The sequence below is a fragment of the Crotalus tigris genome, unplaced genomic scaffold, assembly GCF_016545835.1.
Source record: "Crotalus tigris isolate CLP2741 ecotype Arizona unplaced genomic scaffold, ASM1654583v1 scf7180000019031.1477733, whole genome shotgun sequence".
NCBI lineage: Eukaryota > Metazoa > Chordata > Lepidosauria > Squamata > Viperidae > Crotalus > Crotalus tigris.
Window position 1 is genome coordinate 57,520 of NW_024097335.1, and position 25,994 is coordinate 83,513.

At 41.8% G+C, this 25,994-nt stretch overlaps 1 protein-coding gene across 15 annotated transcripts in view; it reads right to left on the bottom strand.

Moving 5' to 3' along the window:
* LOC120314980 (disks large homolog 2-like) overlaps window positions 1-25,994 on the bottom strand; it is an 899,194-nt gene that overhangs the window by 19,165 nt on the left and 854,035 nt on the right. For 12 of the 15 annotated variants that reach the window (XM_039358594.1, XM_039358591.1, XM_039358596.1 and 9 more), the window contains 2 exons: window positions 12,894-13,049; window positions 6,224-6,292 (listed from right to left, as the gene is read on the bottom strand). The exons of 1 other annotated variant lie outside the window; for it this stretch is intronic. In XM_039358594.1, the coding sequence (XP_039214528.1) occupies window positions 6,224-6,292; window positions 12,894-13,049 (225 nt within the window). The remainder of the gene's footprint in view (window positions 1-6,223; window positions 6,293-12,893; window positions 13,050-25,994) is intronic. 2 more of the 15 variants (XM_039358598.1, XM_039358606.1) reach the window with 1 other exon arrangement.

The following is a 25,994-nucleotide window of genomic DNA, read 5'->3' on the forward strand; positions in this document are numbered from 1 at the left end:
AAAACCCAGGTGAAGGCCTAGGACTGGGCAACGGCGCACATGCCCACAGAGAGGGCTCTGCGTGCCACTTGTGGCACGTGTGCCATAGGTTCACCATTACGGCCCTATACCATTTCAGACAAATGGCTGTCCAGTCTCTTCTTAAAAACTTCCAGTGTTGGAGCATTCATGGCTTCTGGAGGCAGGTTGTTCCACTGGTTAATTGCTCTAACTGTCAGGAAGTTTCTCCTTAGTTCCAGGTTGCTTGTCTCTTTACAACAGTTCATTTAGTGATCGTTCAAAGTTACAATGGCACTGAAAAAAGTGACCAAAAGACTGTTTTTCACACTTATGACCGTTGTAGTGTCCCCATAGTCCCATGATCAAACTTTGGTGCTTGGCAACTGACTCACATTTATAACCGTTGCCGTGTTCCCTGGTCACGTGATCCTCTTTTGCGACCTCCTCACAAGCAAAGTCAAGGGGAGAAGGCCAAATTCGTTTAACGACCCTGTTACTAATTGAACTGCAACGATTCACTTAACAAATGTGGTGAGGAAGGTCGTAAAATGGGGCAAAACCCCACTTAACAACTGTTGTTGCTTAGCAACAGAAATTTTGCACTCATTGGTAGGAAGTCAGTTGACTTTCGGCCACGACTGTGCTCAAAAGTTCCGTTGCTAAGTGAGGCAATTGTTATGTGATTTGTGTCCCATCTTATGACCTTTTTTTTTTTGCCATGGCTGTTAAAAGTGAAGCACTCCAGTTAAGTCAATCATGCAGTTGTGAATCTGGCTTCCCACATTGACTTTGCTTGGGAAGGTTGCAAACAGCATTCACAGGACCGAGAGACACTGCAACTATAGTAAATACATCCGGATTTGCAAGCACCCAAAGTTTGATCATGTGCCCATGGGGATGCTGCAATGGTCATAAGTATGAGAACTGGTCCTAAGTCTCTTTTTCCCAGCACTGCTGAAACTCTGAATGGTCATTAGACGTTTAGTTGTAAGTCAAAGACCACCTTACTTCTGGCCGATGCATTTTCCTATTAATTCCACCAGGTAAATCTTGGCAGCATTTTATAAAAAAGCCTGAATCTCTTAATTCTAGGCCAGTGGTGGAGAACCTATGGCACGGGTGCCAGAAACAGCACTCAGAGCCCTCTCTGTGGGCAAACGCGCCATCGCCCCAATCCTAGGCCTTCAGCTGGGTTTTATAAAACTTTTTCGCTTTAGGCCTCCGCCACCCTGTGCAAAAAAAAAAAAAAAGGGGTTCAATCAGTCAGTCAATTTCAACTTATGGCGGGGAAAAAAAAGATCTTGCAAAGTTGGAATTGATTGATTGAACTTTTTAGTCCCACCCAGTCTGCCGTTACCACCATGGCGACGCCCACCCAATGGGCCACGCCCACCCAATAGGCCACACCCACCCAGCACCCGACAATGCATAAGTGGGTTTTGGGTTGCAGTTTGGGCACTCGGTCTCTAAAAGGTTCGCCATCACCGTTCTAGGCTTTCCCCCCCTCTCTTTCGTAAGATGTCCTTCTTCCTTGTTCACTGAGCAAATAACAGAATAACAGTGTTGGAAGGGACCTTGGAGGTCTTCTAGTCCAACCCCCCGCTCAAGCAGGAGACCCTATACCATTTCATAAAAATCTATTCTTAAAAACCTCCAGTGAAGGAGCATGACTGCACGGAGATTATTTCGGGGGAAATTGAACAACTCTGAGAGTTTAGAGTCCCAATTTTATATTCCTGGCTCTTCCCAAATGCTATTCCAATGGGGTTTCTAAGGATAAAGCAAATCCTAAGATGCTCTGAATATCTTTGGGGTTCATGCTTTACTCTAAAGGTGGATTGTAGCCTTTCCCCCTTCACTCCAATGCAGCAATTTTGCTTTGATCAGAAAGCTCCCATCGGCACAGAGAGAAAAAAAATCTTTCTTCTCCTCTCAAAACTGATTGCAGCCTGATGGTAACCTTGGCAGACTCAGTCTGCCCCCTTCCTATCGGCAGTCCCACTTCAGATTTTTCCTCCCTGGCAGAATCAATTCAGTTTTTAATTGCATAATTGTTACAGGCAAATGGGACAGCTGTTTCTGGGCCCGGTGCAAGCTTCTTCCTCGACGGAGACACCCCTTTCTGGCAATTACATTTTTTTGTTCCCCCCCCCCAAAGGAAGCAATTGAAAATCAAAATGTTGCACAGGGTGGTGAGGCTGGATGGAAAAAGTCCCAAGTCACCATCTGGCCTCTGGATCCAACAGTCTCATCCACAACGCAAAACCAGCAGGTAAAATGAAACACATGGGATTGAAGTTGCAAGTAGATTGCAATAGATGGCATTGTGTATTGCACACTGATTGTTGTTGACAAATTAGGTCAGTGCTCCCCCTCCCCAACCTTTTGGGCACCAGGGACTGATTCAGTGGAGAGAGATTTTTCCACAGACCGGAGGGAGCGTGGTTTCACGTGCTGCCTGCATCCCGTGGATGGGGCTTCGCTTCTGGAACGCCACTGACCGGTTGAGGACCCCTGAATTAGTTGGAATGTCCCAAAGATGTTTTTGCAAGAGGCAACTGGACTTTCTTTGTTTTTTTCTTGAAGATGTTTCGCTTCTCATCCAGAAAGCTTCTTCGGTTCTGACTCTGAAATACTGAAGAACTCAAGAAGCTTCTTGGATGAGAAGCGAAACGTCTTCAAGGAAAAATAAAGTTCAGTTGCCTCTTGAGAAAGCACCTTTGGGGCAACCATGACCTGGATGACTGAGACTCTCCATAGACAATTAGGTGGAATAGAATAGAATAGAGCTGGAAGGGACCTTGGAGGTCTTCTAGTCCAGCCCCCCGCTTAAGCAGGAGAACCTACAGCATCTCAGACAAGTGATTGTCTAGTCTCTTCTTAAAAATCTCCAGTGATGGGGCGCCCACAATTTCTGGGGGTAAATGGAAAGTAGGACCTTGATAAGCTATGAGGTATAATATTCCAGTACATATCTCCTTTGGTGAGATGCCATCTCAAGTATTGTGTCCAGTTCTGGAGAACATACTTGAAGAAGGATCTAGAGAAGCTGGAATAAGTTAAGAGAAGGTCAACAAGGGTGTTGAGGGAACCATAAACAGGAAGCAGGAAAGCAGATGTCTTATGAAGATGACACTGAAAGAGCTGGAGAAGTTTGAGATGGAGAAGAGAGGATTGAGGTTGAAGATAAAAGTAGTCTTCAAAGAACTGAAAGGATCTCTTTTGATGAAAGCCAAGATCTGTTTCTGTTGTTCCGGAGTACAGAACACAGAATAATAGCTATAAAGGAACCAGGAAACAGGAAAGAAGATTCCAGTAGAATTTTAGGAGAAAAGGTTGCTGACTAAAGGGCAGGGGTAGGCAGCCTTGGCTCTTTTATGACTTGTGGACTTCAACTCCCAGAATTCCTGAGCCAGCCTGGGGGAACTATGGCCCCTTCATGACTTGTGGACTTCGAATTCCTGAGCCATCACGGGGGAAACTTTGGCCCCTTCATGACTTGCAGACTTCAACTCCCAGATTTCCTGAGCCAGCATGGGGGAACTATGGCCCCTTCATGACTTGTGCACTTCAACTCCCAGAATTCCTGAGCCAGCATGGGGGAAACTTTGGCCCCTTCATGACTTGCAGACTTCAACTCCCAGAATTCCTGAGCCAGCCATGCTGGCTCAGGAATTCTGGGACCTGAAGTCCACGAGTCATAAAAAAGCCAAGGTTGCCTACTCCTGCTATGGGGGATGGTGCTCATGTCCGTTTCATGACCAGACATTTCCATGGTCATGTGTCAGCATGATGTCATGGAGCTTTCTTACCTTCCCACCAAAATGGTACCTATTTATCTACTTTGCATGCTAGGTTGGCAGGATCTGGGGTGAGGATGGGAGCTCACCCTATTGCGTGGCGCTGGGGTCTCAAACCTGGGCTGCCAGCTTTCCAGCTCACAAGCTCAGAGTCTTAACCACTGAGCCACCATGCTGCCGGAAAGAAGATTGGGCTAGGTTTTAAATCTGTTTGATACTTTTTTGTGGGTGTGACTGTTATTAGGAGCCGAGGTGGTGCAGTAGTTAGAGTGCAGTACTGCAACTACTTCTGCTGATTGCTGGCTGCCAGCAGTTCAGCAGTTCGAGTCTCAACGGCTCAGCCTTCCATCCTTCCGAGGTTGGTAAACTAGATAACTATCGAACTGTGATGGATCACTAGGCAAAAGAAGGGATTCTTTTGATGATGGTTAGTTTCCTACAGGCAATAGTTAAGAAACCATCAGCCTTGGGAGGAATATTTAGAATGAAAGAGGAAGCAGAGCTGGCGCAGTGGTTAAAATGCGGTATTGTGGTCTGACTCTGCCCACTGCCAGCATTTAATGCTGATCAGCTCAAGCCTTCCATCCTTCCAAGATCGGTAAAATGTGGACCCAGGTTATGGGGAGGGGGGCAATATGCTGACTCCGTAAACTGTAGAGAGGGCTACATTCAGCGGTATATGAGTCTACCTCAGTGGTTCTCAACCTGAGGGTCGGGACCCCATTTGGGGTCGAATGACCATTTCATGGGGGTCGCCAAACAATGCAGTCTGCCATTTTTTCCCCCTTTTCCTTAGCTGTACTACTCCCTTTTATTCCATTGGCTTTTGAAAGCCAATAGAATAGACTCTCTTGAATAGAGTCTAATTCTGTTGGCTTTCAAAAGCCAACAGGAATTGTCCAGGCTGTCTCTGCCCTGCTGAGCCCGCCAAAAGTCCCATTCTGCAAACGGTGCTGCACCAGTTGAGTAGTCCCCGACTTACGACCGGTTGAGTAGTCCTCGACTTACGACCGGTTGGGGGTCGCGGCATTAAAAAGGTTGAGAACCACTGATCTAAATGCTATTGCTATTGCTATTAAGCAATGAGAACAACAATGTCTCTAATCAGTGGTCAGAAGCGGTGACATCAATTCCACTAGTTTGAAACTATTCTTATATATTGAATAGCATGGATTGCTATCAAATATTGCCAACACATGCACAACGTCAGCAGGAGGAGTTGATAGAAGGGACAATATCTCAAAGATCAATTCTTTTGTTAATCATCCTTTTGTTTGTGGTTTCATTTTAGTTAATCTTGACTCTTTGTGTCTTCGGGAAATATCCTGTAGGGTTGGGTGTTTTTTGCTTTTTTTTTTTTTAAAAAAAAAACCATTTCCAGAAGTGATTTATAGGAAATTTCCCTATAGATTCCCAGTCTAACCTATACATTCTAGATATTATTGTTTTTTATTATTATTGTTTATTATACTCGGTGGCAAAGTCAGCTAGATATTCAGTCTGGGTTTGCCATTTTGTCCATCTATCGAGTTCTCCCCAAGAGTTCCAGGACCACCCTAAGAACAGGCAGATGTGGATGCTTATTATTATTGTTTTATTTATTTTTATCCCACCTTTATTGTTTTTAATAAATAATTCAAAGTGGGGAATATATTTAATACTCCTTCTTCCTCCTATTTTTCCCACAGCAACGACACTGTGGGATGAGTTGGGTTGAGAGAGAGTGACTGGCCCAAAGTCACCTAGTCAGCTTTCATGCCTAAGGCAGAACTAGAACTCAATCTCCTGGTGATTGGCTCCAAAGTAAGCCAGCTGGCTTTCATGCCTAAGGCGGGACCATAATTCACAGTTTCCCAGTGATTGGCCCAAAGTCACCTAGTCAGCTTTCATGCCTAAGGCGGAACTAGAACTCAATCTCCTGGTGATTGGCCCCAAAGTCAGCCAGCTGGCTTTCATGCCTAAGGCAGGACCATAATTCACAGTTTCCCAGTGATTGGCCCAAAGTCACCTAGTCAGCTTTCATGCCTAAGGCGGAACTAGAACTCAATCTCCTGGTGATTGGCCCCAAAGTCACCCAGCCGGCATTCATGGCCTAAGGTAGGACTAGAACTCACTGTCTCTTGGTAATTGGCTCAAAGTCACCCAGCAGGTTTTCATGTCTAAGGTAAGACTACAATTCACAGGCTCCTGGTGATTGGCCCAAAATGAACAATTCTGAATCTTTTTCTTGAATACTAGACAGATTAGGGAACCGTGTACACACAGTCTTAACCTCTTAAAGAAAAGAGGCAGCATATGTGATATAATAAATTATATTCAGGAGGCAGAGTATATGCAGATTCAATGGTTATGAATGAAAAAAAGAAGCTTAAACAAGTGTCAATGGCAAGGATCCAAACTTTATAATATTGGTTCCCTCTTACCCTTCTATTGACATGGTCCTCTGGATATTCACGGTGGGAGGCTGGGTTACAGAACTATGCCTGGAATGACTGCATGGAAAGGAAAAGGAAAAGGAAAAGGAAAAGGGAAAAAAAGGAAAAGGAATTAATAAAAATAGTATGAGGTGGGGTTTTTTTTGCTCATGGAGATTCATGGTCTTATTGCAACCAAAGTGGTTGGATCATCTAAAATAGCAGGTTGTAGATTCCCATATGGATGCCCATGGAACAATTGTGCATCCAATGAGATTGAAGAGAACAAAAAACATAAAATAGGGCAATGGCAGTTGAAGCTGATGCTCTGACGTAATGCAAGTCAAAGAACACTTTTTGGGAAATAGGGTAATCATGTTTGATGTCTTGAGCATGAAAATGAATACCTCTGGCATTACTTTTTCACCAGGAATGTACAGAGATGTATTACCAAAAATGTCAGTTTATGGAATAACCATCTGCCCATCCATCAATCTATCCACCAACTCATCCATCCATCCATCCATCCATCCATCCATCCATCCTTCCATCCATCCATCCATCCATCAATCAAATCCATCTGTTGCTTTATCCATCCATCCATCCATCCATCCATCTATCTATCCATCTACCTATCCATCCATCCATCCATCCACCTATCCATCCATCCACCTATCCATCCATTATCCACCATCCATCCATTCATCCACCGATCCACCCATCCATCCATCCACCTATCTATCCATTCACCCATCCACCACCCATCCACCATCCATCCATCCATCCATCCATCCACATCCATCCATTCATCAATCAACATCCATCTATCCCTTCATCATCCATCCATCCATCCATCCATCCATCCACCTATCCATCCATTATCCACCATCCATCCATTCATCCACCGATCCACCCATCCATCCATCCACCTATCTATCCATTCACCCATCCACCACCCATCCACCATCCATCCATCCATCCATCCACATCCATCCATTCATCAATCAACATCCATCTATCCCTTCATCATCCATCCATCCACCCATCCACCCATCCACCACTCACCCATCCACCCACCCATCCATCTATCTACATCCATTGGTTCATCAATCAACATCCATCCATCAATATCCATCCATCCAACCAACCAACCATCAATCCATCCATGCTTTCTAAAGGAGTAAACAGCAATATTTTAGCTCCATCTAACTCTTGGCTAACATTCTGGCCAAACCTCTCCAGCCTGTAAAGTAGATGAATGGGAAACCACTAGTAGGGCTGTAGATGAGACTGGGGAGAAGAACAAAGGAGCCTAGAAGGAGTGCATAGTAAACCAGTTCCATACTGTTAATCGGAAAACTGGATTTGTCTACCCTGTATAATGATTCAGAATAGAGCTTTGATTGAGGGACATTTTACTTTATCCCTTAATTGTAGCAGCATTTCAAATATACAGTTATCCAGTGTCCAGAAATAAAACAGGCTTGCGGTGAAGATAACCCTGCAATTTTACCTTGATGGCATGTGTCAGTTTATGAATCTTGAATATTTTTAGAGCTTTTAACACTTGGGCTTTCTTTTTTTATCAGATCACTCCAAAGTGCAGACTCAATATTATAACTACAAGATGAAAGGTATAATGCACAGCCACTCAGGTCCCTTTATACAATGGACCTACTTGCTGAATGTATTCATTTTCCAAGTTCACACAATGCATTTGAGCCATATATTGGCTATATACGTTGGCTTTGTATAACATGCCAAGGCACACACAGATAGTCCTTGACTTACAACCACAAATGAGCCCAACATTCCCATTGTTAAGCAAGACAGTTGTTAAGTGAGTTTTGTCTCATTTGACAACCTTTCTTGCCGTAGTTGTTAAGTTAGTCACATGGTTGTTAAGTGAACTTGGCTTCCCCCATTGACTTTGGCTGTCAGAAAGTCACAAAAGGGGATATATGCCAGTACATGCCAGTTGCCGAGCCTCCAAATTTTGTTCACATGACTACGGGGAGGCTGCAATGGTTTTAAGTGTGAAACATGGTCATAAGTCACCGTGTTCAGTGATGTTGTTAACCTCAAACGGTCACTAAACAAACTGTGGTAAGTCAAGGTCTATCCGTACACATAAAACAATTAAGTTTAACACTCAGTGAAGTGGGCATGAGCAAATGACTGAAACTTACCTGATGGAGCATGTTGTGTGAACTCCACAATAAAGAACTTCTGGGCTGCCTCTACCCAATATATTAGGCTAAAATGTGGGTCATTCCTTGGTAGCACTGTGTATTCTATCAGCCCAGGCAGTGTGGCTGGGTACGGTTCAAGAGATACATGAACGCAGGTCAATTAATTCAATAAATGTCAGGTATACAAATTACAAGGTGATGTGTTTGGGTGCAGATGGCTTTAAATTACTTTTGTGAGATTTCTGTGCTCTGCCAAAGGCCTGATAAGGAATTCATGTCTAAGACAGATTTCTGTGGATGAAGAGGGAAAAATAATGTACAGTGGTACCTTGGTACTTGACTCTTTGGAAACTTATCCAATTTGGTATTCAATGCATCTTAATGCGAACTCGATCGATGCACAAGTGAGAATTTGTCAGTGTCGGCTGCCTTGTGACTTATATTCCTTATGGGGAAAAAAATTATTTGGTGCTGATTGTTTTGGTATTCATCACGCTCCTGGAATCAATTAGGGATAAATGCCGAGGTACCACTGCTAAAAATCAAATTGGACTTCTGGTGGCTACACAGAGATGCTTATAAAACATAGAATAGAATAATAAGTTTGGAAGGGACCAGTGATGGGATTCAAATATGTGAACCACAGGTTCTCTGCGTGGATGCCGCTTCCGGAAGTCCATTCTGGGCCCGGGCAACAAAAAATTAGCTATCGGTTCTGCTGAAGTGGTGCGAACTGGCTGAATCCCACCACTGGAGGGGACCTTGGAGATCATCTAGTCCAACTCCCTGCTCAAGCAGGAAACTCCATAGCATTCTGGACAAATGACTGTCCAGTCTCTTCTTGAAAACCTCCAGTTGTGGCCACTATTGTCTTCTCCCACAATTTTTTTTAAAACTTCCAAGTCTAATCTAGAGTCCTGAAATATACTAATGGTTTCCCATTCAGGTATTCACCAAGGCTGCTTCGCTTTTCAAATTCAACAAAATTCTACTCTTAGCAAAAAGCATTTGTGGACTTCGAGGCCTTTTCAAGGGCTCCTCTTAAAACACTCCTTCAGTCACCACATCGTTTTGCTGTAATCTAACACAATGTAATTTCTCTCTCTCTCCCCCCCCCCCCTTGAAATATTGAAAGAACCTTTGGCTTTTTATTTGAACTCAAAGCGTTTCCTATCTCGGATGTAAAATATGTCCATTGAAGTTGTTAGCCCATCCTTGGTTCCGCATTTTGTTAAAAAATATTGCTAGTTATTTTGAGATCTTTGTGGGGTGGGGGAAGCATGCACACTGATTAAACGCAAGGTGCCTTAAAGAGGAGAGCAATTATAATGACATCTGTGACAGAAAGCCCAGATGGACCAAATTGAGCTTAGTCTACATATATGTAGATGGCATCACATCATGCCTAGGTTTACAGATCCGTGCAGATTAATAGCATGCTAAAACACAGCTACCTATAAATATTAGAAAGAAACAGAAAACAAACAAACAAACAACAGCCACCAGGAGAGAACGGAACGCAGAAATAAAGATGGTGAATGAACGAACGGAAAATCAGCATGAAATAATGGGTCCTGGGGAATTATAGCTCATATTCAAAAACCAAATTCTAACATCATTCTAGGCTAAGGCTCTAATTTCACCTTCGCGGCCCCCCTGGAGAGGTGACTGCAGCCGCTCTTGAGATTCGTTGCTTATTAAATTGCAGCGGAGAAGCTAAGCTCAGTTCTTTTCTTTAAGGCCTGGAAGGGTAATTTTATGAAATTCGAGAAAGCTTCATTCCCAAATGTGAATTAATAAGAATAACTTTACTGAGGTTAGAATCCTATGCGGCATGACGACACCCGCTCCATGAATATAATAACCAACTTTCTCTAAAGGATGCTGGGAGAAGTGGTTTGGAAAAGTATAAGCCTATAAAATAAAGTAAAAAAAAAAAACGCTCTCTAAAACACCGGTGGAGTGAATGGAATTGTAGAGATAGCTGGGGATCGGAAGAGAGAAAAATAAATTAATGATGAAGGAATCGCTTCCTGCTTTATTCGGTGTCGGTGGGAAACCGGTAGATAACTATTGAACTGTGACAGATCACTAGGCAAAAGAAGGTCACAGTAAGGAATCGCCAGCCTTGGGAGGAGCATTTACAAGGAAAGAGGGAGCAGAGTTGGCCCACTGGTTCAAATGCAGTATTGCGGTCTGACTCTACCTACTGCCAGAAGTTCGATCTTGACTGGCTCAAAGGAGGCTCAGACTTCCATCTTGACTTCCATCCAGGTTGTTGGGCAACAATATGCCAACTCTGTAAACTGCTTAGAGAGGGCTGTAAAGCACTGTGAAGCGGTGTATAAGTTGAAGAGCTATTGCTATCCTTCTCTGAGTAAGCCTATCTCCAGGATTTTTCTATTAATGTTCACATGTACGATACACAGTCCAGGAAAGGAAAACTTACGTTTTCCTGCTATCAAGAAATAGACCCAATTGTCACCTGTGCAATGTTTGGCTGGGGCGATTAGGTTAGCCCTGTTGCACAAGCAAAATGTGTAGTTGCAAGGATGCTGTTTTGAATGCTGCTCTAAACAATAGGTCCAAACTTGCGTGTCGGGTGTCAGAGGGCTGGTAGGGCCGCAGCATCTCGATGGTTGGCTATGCTCCTCCTTCTGTTAAATGATTTCCCTAGCTTGGTACCACAGTCAGCTGTTTTAGGCCTAACCGCAACTGGAAAGTTCCTGCTTACACTGATCTTGGGAGTTGTACGAGAAATGGAAAAAGCGAGAATATGGCTCAACTTAGATCTACCTTGGGAAACAGAATATCATAGTTGGAAGGGACCTTGGAGGTCTTCAGTTCCAACCTCCTGCTCAAGCAGGAGACCCTATTACCATTTTAGACAAATGGTTGTCCAATCTCTTCATCAAAACCTCCAGTGATGGATCACCCAGAACTTCTGGAGGCAAACTGTTACACTGCTTCTATTGTTGTTCAGCACATGGTCATTAGAGAAGAACGCATCATGGAAACTGTGCTTGGATTGATCCACTAGTTTCCTTGTTGTGGTTCTCTACCACTTGCTCCCAGAATAGGAGACGTCTTCCCCCTCTTTTCTCTTTCTCTCTCTCTCTCTGTGTCTCTCTCTTTCTCTCTCTCTCTGATAGTGAGTTGGGTGGCCATTTGGAACATAAAACATAGAATAATAGAATTGGAAGGACCTTGGGGTCTTCAGGCTTGAGCAGGAGACCCTATGGTGAACCTTTTAGAGACTGAGTGCCCAAAAACTACCTCCACCCCCACCCTGCCTCCTGCCCCGCCCACCCACAGGGCCACCCACCACTTCCATGGCCTACCGCATATCACCCAGGCAGCCCAGCAATGCCATGGCAGCTACGCCCTCCACCTGTGCCCTACAGCATCCACTGTGCGCAACAGGGCGCAAGGGTGGAGTCTTGTCCCCGCTGCCTGGCTGCCGAGCGGGCTGCGCTCAGGGGCAACTCTCCTCCGGGGGGGATGCTGGTGAGAAGGGGGCCGCAGGGGGAGGCGGGGCTGAGGCGATGGCATGCGTGCCCACAGAGAGGGCTCTGAGTGCCACCTCTGGCATGCGTGCCATAGGTTCGCCACCACTGCCTATACCATTTCAGACAAATGGCCGTCCAGTCTCTTTCTGAAAGCCTCTAGTGATGGGGCACCCACAACTTCTGAAGGCAAGTCTTTCCGCTGGTTGATTGCTCTCACAGTTAGCTCTCACAGTTTCCTTAGTTCTAAGTTGCTTCTCTCCTTGGTTAGAAAATACAACTCTTCTTAACTAGAACTTAATAAATCTACGTTTATAGTGATTTAGTCTTCATCTGCTACTTGGCTGGTGAAGCAATAACAGTCTAAAGCCATGATCTTAAATACACATAAGAGGAGGAACCATTTGGGGAAGAACAAAGGTCTACCAAGATTCTGTCCCCCACTTTCTCTTTCAGAATTCTCTCTGCTACCGAATTACTTGCCTCTTAAAAAAAAATAGTCTTCCTTATTGCTCATTTCGTTTCCTTCCACTTTTCATTCATGAGCCCTAGAACTCAGCACAGATGAATGATTTTAAACCTAAGGGAAACTGAAAGGTTCATAACCAAACAACCCAGAGGTAGGTGAGTCTGTAGAAGACTCCAGCTTGAGTCTACAAAAGGCCTAGTGGACATGAAAAGTCCCTTAAAGTGTTCACCTTTTGGAGGTGTCAACCCAGAATTAGATATCCAATTCCATCAAATGCAACTTTCCACCTTCGGTAAGGTCCCACCCCAAAGGGTTCAGATGCCACCAGGGCCCCCAGATCTCCAGACCTTTCTTGGTAGGAGAGATAATGTTTTTCTGATGGTCATCAAGTCAAGAGAGCCTCGGGGAGACAGGCATACTGCGCGGGTGGAATGTACAGCCTATCTCCTCTGCACTTAAGTGACACCCATGCATTCTCACATGTGGAAATGAGGAATAAGCACATGCAGTACCTGATGATTTCAGAGTCAGGGAGCAGGCCTATGTGGTAGTGGGGGTAGGGAGCTGAAAGGAGGAAGCTTTTGTCACACTCGACAGGGGAATAATGTCTAGGAGAAGGTGGCTTATCACAGTATTTGTTCACAGTGCTGTAAACGGGTTCAGGAAGCCTGGTGGTAACAGAGAGACGAAAAGAAGAGATTAGGCTTCTTTCAACATGCAACGACACCATCGATTGCACAGCTAACTGTATTCGGAGGCATGCAAAGAAGGCCGACAAGAAAAAGGGTTAGATACACAGAACTCCTGAGAAGTGACGGCAAGGCTAGTCACAACAATTGAGAGCGCAAAACGCACAGTACTGTACACGAGACAGCCAGAGGAAAGGAAACTGGTAACACAACCGTGGTAGAACATTCAGGCCTTGCCTTGCCAGCTGGGCTCAGAGCTTTCTTCTTACCTTCTGGAACCCAAGAGGAGAAAGTTTATCCCCACCCCGAAATTTCTTTGCTTCACCAGTGCATTTAAACTGAAAAGTTAGACACAAAGCTTTAGCAGCCAAAGGAAGAAAATTAAGAACACACCATGAGGGTCAACAGTGCAGATTGGCGCTCGGTCGTCCGAATTTCGAAGGCTCTTGAGTGTACATTTATGGGTGATGCACTCACAAGTTGTGGCCAACTGACATATGAATCCATTCTCTACAGTGGCTCATGCTTTTGAGAAGAGTAAGGATACAGGAGGTCAAACAGGTCCAGAGCTGGCCTGTCAGACAGGAGACCAGGTCACTCAGGATAATCTCACGTTAGAGCTGTAGAGCAATTCTTCTCTAGAAAAGGAACAGGCTACTGTAGAACCAGAACATCATTTTCCAATATTTAAAATGGATAAGAATCGAAAATGAACAACACAGAAGGCGGGCAATAAAATTGAAATATTAGCAGATATTTAAACTATTCTTTCTTGATCTTGGCTTTAGAAGGGACAAGGTTCCAACATAGGATCTGAGAGCACAGTAGCAGATGGTGGCCATCTGCTTGGGACAGGTTACATGATTTCAACCAGAAACTTAAAGATGAAGACCGGAACATCTGTTACATTGGGCTATCAGCTCTGGGCCCTTCGCTGACTCCTCACAGCTCCTGTGATCGCCCATCGCCAATTGCACACTGCTCCTGCAGCACCATTGCTTCTGCTTGTCACCCGATTGGCTAAAGGCCCCGGTCAAATAGTGTCTGGGCAAATGGGCCGGGCCGAAGGGCGAGGGATGGAGGGCCAGGGGCCCATTGGCCGTGGAGAATGGCCAAGGGAGGGCCAGTGGAGAAGGAAAGCTGGTTGTAAATGGGCTGAGGCATGTGGCTGGGGGCGAAGGAGGTGTGGTCAAGAGTCCGTGCCTAAACATCCTATTCTGGAACTAAAACAAGCAGGCAGAGCTGCATGCTAGATCTTGATGTTATAATATGGCATGCTAGTCTTAGACAATCATCGCACCAAGTCACCATTTATGATTAGGGCTTCCTCATGCTGGCAACTGATGGACTGTGCAGTCTCCTCGTTTTTCAGAAACAGGTTTCAAAACCCAGGCAAGGAATGCACATCTACAGAGGACTTATATTCAGACAACCCAACTTTATGGGTTGGCATTTCCTCTACCTTTTATTGATAAAACTGAGCGATGCGAGGATACAGTGTGCCTAATGGTGGAAGAACCGACGTCTTATTTCTGGAGCACAACATATTAAAAGCAAAATAACTTTCTAGGATATGAAGAAAAAAAACAATAACCCTGATATCACCAAGCTATTTCTTGGTCCTTGAAGATTTCCTTTTCGGAGAAGTCTTCAATAACAGGGAAACAAGCCACAAAATCTTAGCAACTGTGATGGATGGAAGGAATGCCCCAAGAAAACTTTCATTTTCCAAAGTTCAAAGCACTTCTGGAAACACAGGATTGAGAACCAACAACAGGGCTGATTTTCCCAAAAGAGTTTGGTTAAGAAGCGCCAAAGATCTTTGGTCCAATGCATTTTAATTTTTCAAGCATTATACTTGACGGAGTCTAAATTGTGTCTATGAGAGGAAAAGCTTGGAAATCTTTAGAGGATACATGCACTGGGACTAACGGGACTAACTTCAGTAGGTTAATCTTTTCAATAGTCTGCAGTCATAATCATCAAAGGATAGATAGTTGTACTGGTTCATTTTACTCTATCAGGCAGTTATTCAAACATCCATTCTATGTTGTTTAAATTCTTTTGAACTTTGGTTGAAAGCTACTGTGACAAATTATGTCACGGCACATAGATTTTGAAAGGATTTTACTCTTATTTTCCCATCATCAACAGCATTTTTTGTTATTCAACCTTCTTCAACCTAATGTCCTTTTTTGATCTTTTTTTTTTTGCATACCAAACACATCCTCTGTGAATTTGAATTAATTTGTGTTCAAAATATTTACAAGATGCTACGTTGGGGGAAAGCTGACTGAATGAAGCTGCCATTCTAGACAAATATATCGCCAGGCAATCAGAACCACTTACGTGAATAGGCCCACGTAAGATATTCATTCTTGATTATCTATACAGATAGTCCTCAACTTACAACAGTTTGTTTAGTGACCGTCCGAATTACAACGCCACTGAAAAAAAGTGACTTAGGACCGTTTTTCACACTTACGGCCATTGCAGCATCCCCATGGTCATGATCATGTGATCAAAATCCGGACACTTGGCAACTGGCATGTATTTATGACGGTTGCAGTATCCCGGGGTCATGTGACCCCCTTTTGCGACTTTCTGACAAGCCAAATCAATAGAGGAAGCTAGATTTGCTTGGCAACCGTGTGACTAATTTAACAACTACAGTGATTTACTTAACAGAGCGAAAAAAACAACTGTCTCACTTAGCAACAAAAAAATTGGAGCTCAATTTTTATTGTAATTTGAGGACTGCCTGTATTACAAGTCTTGCTAGACTGTCTGCCTTCTCTTGGAAAATAGCAATAAAGACTTAAAGGGTTTGAATTCAGATGTTTCCTCCCGTGAACCAACTCTTAAGCTGTCCATAGAGTTCTACTAGTTATATCTGGAAGCCAGTCCTATGAAGTCCCACGATATATTTGTCCAGAGTTGTAGCTTCCATCAAGAGGACATGTTCCTTGTTTGTAAGGAACATGCTTAGGTCTGCACAATTATAGCAGATGATGGGGAATTTCCTAGCCATGCCCCCTAATTGATCTATAGGTTTTTGTTGTTTTAAGAAAAATGGTTCTTGAGTTACTTGGATTCCATGGATACTTCCATACGGATTGGTATCAGTATGGAAATTGTTTGCCCTCCCCATGGGTGTCTACCAGCGAGAGGAAGGGGAGTGGCGGAATAACCAAAGAAGCATGGTCACATTGCAACACAAAATCCATCCCTTTTGTACATGCATTGTGCCAACTCATGCATACACATGAGGCAGAGTTTGCATAGTGATTCCGATTAATAGAATAACAGGTCAATAGAGCTGGAAGGGACCTTGGAGGTCTTCTAATCCAACCCCCTACTCAAGTAGGAGACCTTATACCATTTCGGACAAGTGGTTGTTCAATCTCTTCTTAGAAACCTCCAGCACCCACATCTTTGAAGGCAAGCTGTTGCAAGCCATCCCACTGATTAATTGTTCCAACTGTGAGGAAATTTATCCTTATTTCTAGGTTGGTCCTCTCTTTGTTAGTTGCCATCCATTGCTTCTTGTTCCGTCTTCAGGTGCTTTGGAGAATAGGTTGAACCTCTCTTCTTTGGGGCAGTCCCTTAGATATTGTGAGACTGCTATCGTGTCACCCTTTAGTACTTCTTTTCCTTAAAATGGACATACCCAATTCCTGCAACCTTTCTTCCTATGTTTTAGCCCTAATCATATTTGTTGCTCTTCTCTGCACTCTTTCTAGAGTCTCAACATCTTTTTTTTAATATCGTGGTGACCAAAACTGGACGCAGTATTCCAAGTCTGGTCCTAGCAAGGCATTATAAAGTGGTACTAACACATTACATGATCTTGATTCTGTCCCTCTTTTAATGCAACCTAGGACTGTGTTGGCTTTTTTGGAGGCTGCAGCACATTGCTGGCTCATAAATTTTGTCACTGACGACAGTGTCAGAGTCTGTAGATAGCTTTGGTGGTCTCTCATGCAATTACTAACCAGGCCTGGCCCTGCTCTGATTCTTAGTCCACACTCAAGTTGCCAATTCCTTCTATTTAATGAGAGAATTTTCAACTTACATAGATTTTATTTTAGGGCAAACAGTATTGGGATATGCAAAATGATGTGGTTATATCTAAACATTGCACTCTCACCAGGAGTTGTATGGATTTGATCATTATGTTTTTGTGGTATAATCGAAGAGCTGAGTGCTGCTTAACTGGTTTCATTTAAAATCTGAATTTAACTATGCTTGACGATTCCTGATGCAGTATAGTGAGCTTCTCAGCCAACTTCCTCAATAGTATTGATTAGATCTGTTAATTAGCCACTAGTGTGCAGGATGTGTGCGAATCAAAAAAAAAAAAAATTCAAGATGTTAGTCACAACCATGTAAGCAAGACCATTTCCTTTCTTGGGTGATGCCTTTATGTTAAAAAGGAGAGGGATTGCTATTCTATGGCTGTAACTCCCATCTTGACTTTTTGACCTCTACATGGATGCGCCCCCCCCCCGTGAACAGACTACGTTTACGTGATACCCTAAGCTAAGAAACTCAGTTAATTATCCGTATCTGGCATTGCATCCTCCATTATATATGGGTTTTTAAGCAAGCTTGATCTGGATCCAAACTGGCTTCCATTTTAGCTTTCCAGCAATTGTATCTTACAGTACGGCTAAGATTTGGTGGACATTAGCTTCCTGGTTCAGTGATTGTTTCATATTTGAATAATACAATAAGCCATAACGAGCTGTGAAACGACAGAAGGCCTTCGTAAAACAAAAAGGTAAGACATCAGAAGGCCCAAATTCATTAATTGTGCATTTTAGCTCCCTGTAAAACACTGGTGCAAAGATAGGAGTTGTACAGTCTGAAAATAGGTGAAAATAGATAGGTGAAAAATAGATATTAGGTGAAAATAGGTGAAAATAGATATTATCTGGAGCTGATAGGTGAGAATATCTGTGGCTCAGGGTTGAAATGAGGGGTCCTTGGTGCTCCCTGAGTGTGGTTGTTTTCTTGCAGACGTTTTATTATCCAAACTAGGTAACATTATCCCTGATGCCGAAGCTGGCTCCCCAATGATGTTACCTAGTTTTGATAATGAAACTCTGCAAGAAAGCAGCCATCTTACTCATTTTGTCAACCATTTATAACACCAATTTCAAACAAACAACAACAACAACTACTGAGTAAAACTAGTGGAAAAAGTGAGTACCTCTGTCCAAAATCTAAGATTTTTTTCCCCCTATATGAAGCAAAGGCTTATATTGAAAACAAAACATTGTCTTCATTTATTATAAAAAGATCTTTATAAAAAATATGGCAATCTGGCATCTTTTGACGGTATTAAAGCTTAGCTTTTTCAAATGCATGAGATTATAGTTTTTGGTTTTTTTTTACTTTTGAGCAGGGAGAAGACTTCTTGAACCATGCAAGCGAAAGAGAAGGAAAACAATTTTTTAATCTTGACATTGAGGTCTAAGCTCACGGCATTGCCCATCCCTCCAATGGATTGGATAAGATGAGACACGGGTAAGAAAGTCGAAGCAAAATATTTGAGCACAATATTTCTGGTATGGAAACAGCGGAGATCAGAGCTTGTATTTTTTTTAAGCCGAATGGCAAAATTGTAGATATGTCGAAACAAATCTTTAATATTACAGTCATAGATCTGCATAAGGACCAGTAGATCAGATTAAATGCTTTTGAAAAGATAGCTAGTTAGTTACACTGGGGCCAAAAAGCAGAGAAAAGAAGATAAAACATGTTGGGGAATTGTAGGCCGTTTTCTACGACTGGGTTACAATTTTCTCATTTTCCTATGAGATGACAAATGTGCAGGGAACCAAAAAAAAAAAAAAAAGAGGCATTAACAAAAACATTGCAAAAAAAAAAAAGAGAGATAAGCATGAATGATCCCGTATTATTTTATCCGCCACCAAAGCACTTTCAAAGACCATACAGCTGCTCAATTCATTTATTTTATTGCGATTCACACAAGTACAAGGCATTTGTTACATTTCATGGTTAAAGAAATTACATAACAAATGCAACCCCCCCTGCGCCCACCCCACCCCCCCACCCCCACCCCTGCCCCTCAGCATCTGAGGACGTTCTTCCGTTTTTGATTTATACACAGTTGTCTTTTAATGCCAAACATTTAATTTTACATTCTCAAGCACATCCTGAGACAAAAGTTTCACTTTTATTTCATACAAAAATTGTCCACACCGGTTGATCGGTCAACACAAATGCAAATGGCTGCTGGGTGTATTTCTTTTGCTACATATTTACAGTAATTTGACCTCCCTATCTCAAAACTTTATTCAAAATTATACCACCTTCTGCAGACTCGGACCTGCGAAGCACTTTTGAACAAACTGTAAAATCACATACATTCCCAAAGTATTTCAACTTCAGTTTACTTATAGGCTAAGAGCTGTTATGAAGTGGTTATAAAAAATATAAACAAGGATGTTGATGTTCACATGTTTAAGGACTAAAAATGAGTCTAAATGGCTTGCAGTAGTAGACAAAGAAGAATAAAGAAAAATAAATGAAACAAAGCAAATAAAGGCCAGTAAAGAGAACTCCTGTTATTTCCTTTGAAAAAAAAAATCTTTCTTTGCACCAAAAATAAATCTCATCCATTAATAACATTTAATCTACTGGCTTGAATCCAATTCAGATGTGCATGTACCATGGATGTCAATGAGTTTGTCCTTAGAATGAATAAAGTTAGATCCAATCCAATTCTGATTACAAAATTTGAACGGAAGGATTATCAAAATACTATACCTCAGGGGTTTTCAAACATGGCCCCTTCATGACTTGTGGACTTCAACTCCCAGGATTCCTTAGCCAGCGTGCCTGGCTGAGGAATTCTGGGAGTTGAAGTCCACAAGTCATGAAGGGGCCATGTTTGAAGACCCCTGAGCTATAGCTATTTAAGAACTTGGTCAAACTAAGAATTTTGGAAACAAGCAAATCTGAGTGAAATATGTTGCTTACTCTAATCTTTTTTAAAGAGTAAAATGACAGATGGAATGATGCCATTTTACCAAAGGGTTGTTGCCCCATTTTGTTTTCCTATTTATCTGTTTCATTAATGTCATGTTATTGAGTTTCCACAATTGCACTTGGATCTAAAGTGTTCTCTCTCTCTCTCTCTCTCTCTCTCTCTCTCTCTTTCTCTCTCTCTCTCTGTCGTTACTTATATTAATCTTTTTATAATTTTTTATTTGTTCACAGGTTTTGCTGTGAAACTATTTTTCCGCATCTCCTATTTTCCAAGATACGAGGTGGTATATTTAATTGGTCATTTTTGCTTGGGATTTTATTTTGTTCTGCTGCGGGTCTTCTCTGAAACAAGATCTTGGAATGTTATCATACACCCAGAGACCCAAAGATGCACAGACAGAGACAGAGACACCAACTTTTCTTTAAAAGGAAATTTAAAAAAAAAAATCTTACCGATTTTCCACTTTGGCGTTTTTGCTAGTTTTAAGATACTAACAAATAAAAGACATGCCTGGTTTAGGCATTGCATACAAAATTGTACATAGTAATGTTTTACCTGTAAATGACTTTTTTTTTTAGCTTTAATTGTAATGTAACGTGTGTGAACAACCGCCTTAAACTCAATGTAAACTGCTTTAAACTAGATTGTAAAAAATTCAGTTTTTTAAACTAAGTTGTCTGGAATACCTTATCCAATTCAGTTTTCTCAGCCGTTAACTTTTACAGTTTCAATTCTAAATTAACTTCTGTGTGGACCTCACCCCATATTTAAGAGGTTTCTAAGGTGCCCATTGTCCCGATCACATTTTATTTTTTTCATTTTGCTCGTTCAAATTTGTAATTTTCATTTGACAAATAAATATAAATAAAATGAATAAATGTTGCTAACACAAAATTAAAAAAAAAACACCATCACAACATATAGATATAGTAGAAAACCCAACAGCAGTGGTACATAAAACCCTTTCTAACACACAATAGGATCTAGTTTCAACAAGGGCCAAAAGCAACTAATGCATCTGAAAACTATACCAAGTTATTGCCTTTGAATTATCAAATGATAGGCAATATGAATGGAAAGTCAATAACATTCTTGTGGCTTCCCAAAAAATGCAGTTGGCTCATTGCAAAAAAATTAAATATGTGTCGTGCGCCAGGGAAATCAGGCAGGTCAAATGTCTATAAAGATTTATTGCAAGCTTAAGCTCTCTATAAAAATCTGATCTACTAACAGTCAAAGCAAATTGGCGGTAGATAAAAATCAAAGGAATTCAAGGTGGGCTGGATTTAGATCCCTTGTGGGCACCAAAGGACTCAAGACTGATGACGCATTTGACCCCTCCCTCCCAGGCTCAGCCTGGTCACCTCCTACAATGTTACGGTTAGGTTAACCCTTCATCTGGCCCAGAAAGTCTCATATTATTGATGAAAGAAACAAAGATATCAGGAAAAATATCTCCCCAAAATTTGGAATAATTTGTCAATTGTCTCAGGGAAGCCTTGGTGGTGGTGGCCACTTAATTAAAGGACCCAGAAAAGGTATATATTTAAAAAAAAATTAAGCATCTGGATAGATTTAGATTCAATGCAGTATCCCCTCAAGCATCTCTTTGGATAGTGACAGAAATTTTAATTACTAACTAATGAAATGGAAGAGCAACAAAGCAAGAGATTAAATGAAACTTCCAACTGATTCATGCTGAAAGGACAAGTTAAGATCTGATATTTTGGCACTGAAGTGTAGAAAACCCTGTCTTTTATGGATAAGCTACCTATAATGCAGGCCATATACCTATACAGCCTGGTTTACTCCATAGCTTGTTTTAATCATGATTTGAATAGACCAGAGAGCCAAACACAGGATTACAAGCTGATTACAAAGGCAAAGTTCACCAATGTGTAAAATCGAATCCAAGCAATCTTATTTAGGTAAGACTAATATGTGAAGCCAGACTATATTTCAGTAGAGGAGGTAACCTGGAACAGAGTTTATTAAATTGTGGCTAATCAAAGAAAAAGGCCATTTAGATATTCACAATCAATCTAGATGGTTCATCCCCATCCGAAGTGCTCATATATTCTTCAGTCTTCATTTAGATCTATCCAAGATATTAATTATCACCACCTGTTTAACTGGCTTTGTGATGTTTTTGATAGATTCTGCCCCAGGCTCTCTGCTTTAAGCTGCCTTAAGGCCCTTGTGATGGGAACTCAAGTAATAGTAAAGCAATAATTATAATAATATTAATAATAATGCAACCATGCCTGGGCTGCAAAAAACTAAATAATCACCAGAGGGCAGTGTGACAGAATTAAAGAGTTCTCCATCTCATCGCTGCCATCTAGTTGCAGTTCATTTACCATAGCTTTGAATAATAACAAGGACAATAATGACAATAATAATAATAATATCATCATGCTCAAATTGTTATACAGAGAATAAAAATAAAGCATTAAGAAAATAGAGGAGGTACAGAAAAAAGTAATCTATGGCTTTACCACTGAGAAACTAAAAAAGGAAGCTCTAGCCCATCAACCATCCAGGATTGCGGTCAGTCTGAAATTTCCATTATTCATGGCTGAAATGCGCATATGTCTTTTCTTTTCCACATCTATTTTATTTGCTTCCTCTTTTGCTTCCTCAAAATCCCATCCAGCATTTGCAATAGATATGGCTCAATGAATGTCAACTAATCAATATTCATTCCAAATATCTGAGAAGATCTCAATCTTTGCCTTGAAATAAGACTCCTTATTAAGGCAAACATAGAACCCTACTATACAATTTATGCAAAACAAACCAGGGACTGGCTGTTCTTGGTAAAGAAACAATTCCCAGGGTTTTCTACTTGAGGAGAGCCTTCGTGCTTTCATGTGGTCTTTATGTAGTCGTAACATCATCATACTTGAGTTGGAAGGAATTAAATCCTCAAGGCTGTAGCCCACATTAAAATGTATTGCTTCTAGGTTTGCTTGTTTTTTAAGGAACCTTCAATATAGAGTGATAGGTTTGATCAGGGAAGGCATCTTTAACCTGCTAAGTCTGTAGATCTGATTCTTCAGAGATCCTTCTCTATGATTGCTGAGGAGGATCTGCAGGAATCCTGGTGGCACAGTGGTCAAACTACAGTTCTGCAGGCAAACTCTGCCCACAATCTAGAGTTCAATCCTGATGGAGCTCAAGAATTGACTCAGCTTTCCATCTTTCCGAGGTCAGTAACATAAGGACCCAGACTGTTGGGGGCAACATACTGACTTTGTAAACCTCTTAGAGAGGGCTGTAAAGCACTATGGGAAGTATATAATCCTGAATGGTCTTGCTATTGCTATTCTCAGCAATGGCAAAATAAATAAATAAATAGAATTCTGGAAGTTCCAGTCCAAACCTCTGGAGAGAATTCAGTTTGGGAAAGGCTCCACGGTTGAACTTGGTCTTTTGAACCCTGTTATTATATTCGTACTATCAAAGTTCAGAAACAGAAATGTTCTTAACTCTAACTATATATAATCTGTCGTAACAAGTTAGCAACTCAAAAGCACCCCTTTTCCAGGTTTCCAAATCTGTTAAAAATATTGCTTTTTCCATACGTTCTCTACAATATTTGACCTCAGAAACTATGACTGTTCCAAACATCACACTAAGATAAAATGGGGCCATTTGATTTAACTTAGCTTTTTGGATAGTTAGTAGACCAAAGTACATCATTTAGGATAACATACGAACTCATCTAACTTATTCAACTAGCCACAACTAAGCAAATCACAGCTAAAGATGCGTGAATTTAGCACATCTGAAAAAGTAAGCTTTTAAATATCTGTGATATCAGTTGTTAACTGTGCATCATTTGGGACCTTCCCTTTCTCTGCAAATGCATGAAAGGGAAAAAAAGTATTCACTATCCATTGCAAAAATTAATTTGCAAAAAACAGATAGGAATAATCTGTCATTTTGGGGGGACCTCATTGGTTACTTTTTCCAATCTCAGTTAAAGCCCCCCCAAAGCCAACATCTGAATTAGCAAGGAACAATTTAGGGTTTCATCTTAAGTTGAATTGAATTTGTTTTAGGGAACAGCGATTTCCCAGTTTTCTCAGTAAAATTATTTTTCCTTCAGCTCCAGCTGCACCACAATTAAACTATGGCTTTTATGAAAGAATAACTAAAATCAAAGTTGTTAACTCCAGGCTGCTGATGGATGATAAAATTAGGCAGCAGCTCGTACATTTCCCGATGTTTCCTGATTTTTATTCAGGCATCAACTCATTTGGAGTCATCATTTGCCTTAATTAAAATAAAACTGTGGCAATAATATAATCGCAGTAGAAGAGACAACAGATCCAAGGAGAGCTGTACGCACTGGCAGAATTTCAGTGTATTCTAGTTTCCAATGCAATACAGGTAGTCCTCAACTTACAACAGTTCACTTAGTGGCCATTCAAAGTTAAAATGGAACTGAAAAAAGTGACTTAGGATCATTTTTTACACTTTTGACCTTGGCAGACCCCCCCCCCTTGGTCACATCAAAATTCAGATGTTTGGCAAATGACTCACATTTATGACGGATGCAGTATCCCTGGGTTACGGGATCCCCTTTTGCGACCTTCTGAACAAGCAAAGTCAATGGGGGGGGGGAAGCCAGATTCACTTAACCACCGTGTTACTAATTGAACCACTGCAGTGATTCGCTTAACAACGGTGGCGAGAAAGGTCGTAAAATGGGGGCAAAATTCACTGAACAAATGTCTCGCTGAGCCACAGAAATGTTGGGCTCGATTGTGGTCGTAGGTCAGGGACTACCTGTACCGTGTTGCGTGCAGCCCAATTCTAAATAAAAGATATTCTTCGAAAGCAAACAAAAGGGAGGTTTTTTTGAGGGGGAGAAACAAAAGGGAGGTTTTTTTGAGGGGGATTTGGGTTCTTAAAAGAAAGTTTCATCATAAACTCCACGCAAGTGGTTTGAATTTTTGGAATTTTGCACTTGGACTAATTGGGAATTATTTGCGATCACGACAGCTGCCAAAGGAAGTTGGAGCTGGCCGTGAAGTATTGCCATGCCCCAGCCAAGCAGGGGAAGATTAATATTGTGTCTTACCTAGAAGGTCTATTATGCATTGAGGGTATAGGGATCAGTCATTCCCCATCCTCCTCCTGCTTAAGGTTACTATGAAGATGAAGTAAAGGGAGAAATATGGGCTCCATCATGTCTTTTGGAGATGCTGTTGCAGAAGTAAGAGCCGTGGACCTTCTATCCTTCTGATCCTCGGCTAGAGATAACAAAGAACTCCCTGTTTCTACTTTCTCCTGATTGGAAAATGAATCATATGGCTGGAAGGGACCTTGGAGGTCTTCTAGTCCAACCTCTTGCTCAAGGCAGGGGCTTCATACTAGCCAAACGGTTGTCCAGTCTATTCCAGGGTAGAGCATCCACAACAAGTGAGCCGAGGTGGCGCAGCAGTTAGAGTGCAGTACTGCAGGCCACTTTAGCTGACTGTGTTCAGCAGGTCAGCGGTTCAAATCTCACCGGCTCAAGATTGACTCAGCCTTCCATCCTTCCGGGGTAGGTAAAATGAGGACCCAGATTGTTGGGGGCAATGTAAATATATATATACATTGCTTACTGCTGTACACCGCTTAGAGAGTGCTTGCACTTAAAGCGGTATAGAAGTCTCGTAAATAAATAAATAAATAAACCCCAGGAAGCAAGCTGTTCCATTGATCAACTGCTCTTACTGTCAGAAAATTTCTCCTTTCTCCTAAGATGGATCTCTCTTTAACAAGTTTCCACCCATTATGTCTTGATCTGCCCTCTGGGGCCCTAGAGAATAAATCAATCCCCTCACAAAAAAAGATGTTGAGAGTTTGGAAAAAAATCAGAGAAGAGCAACTACGATGATCAAAGGCCT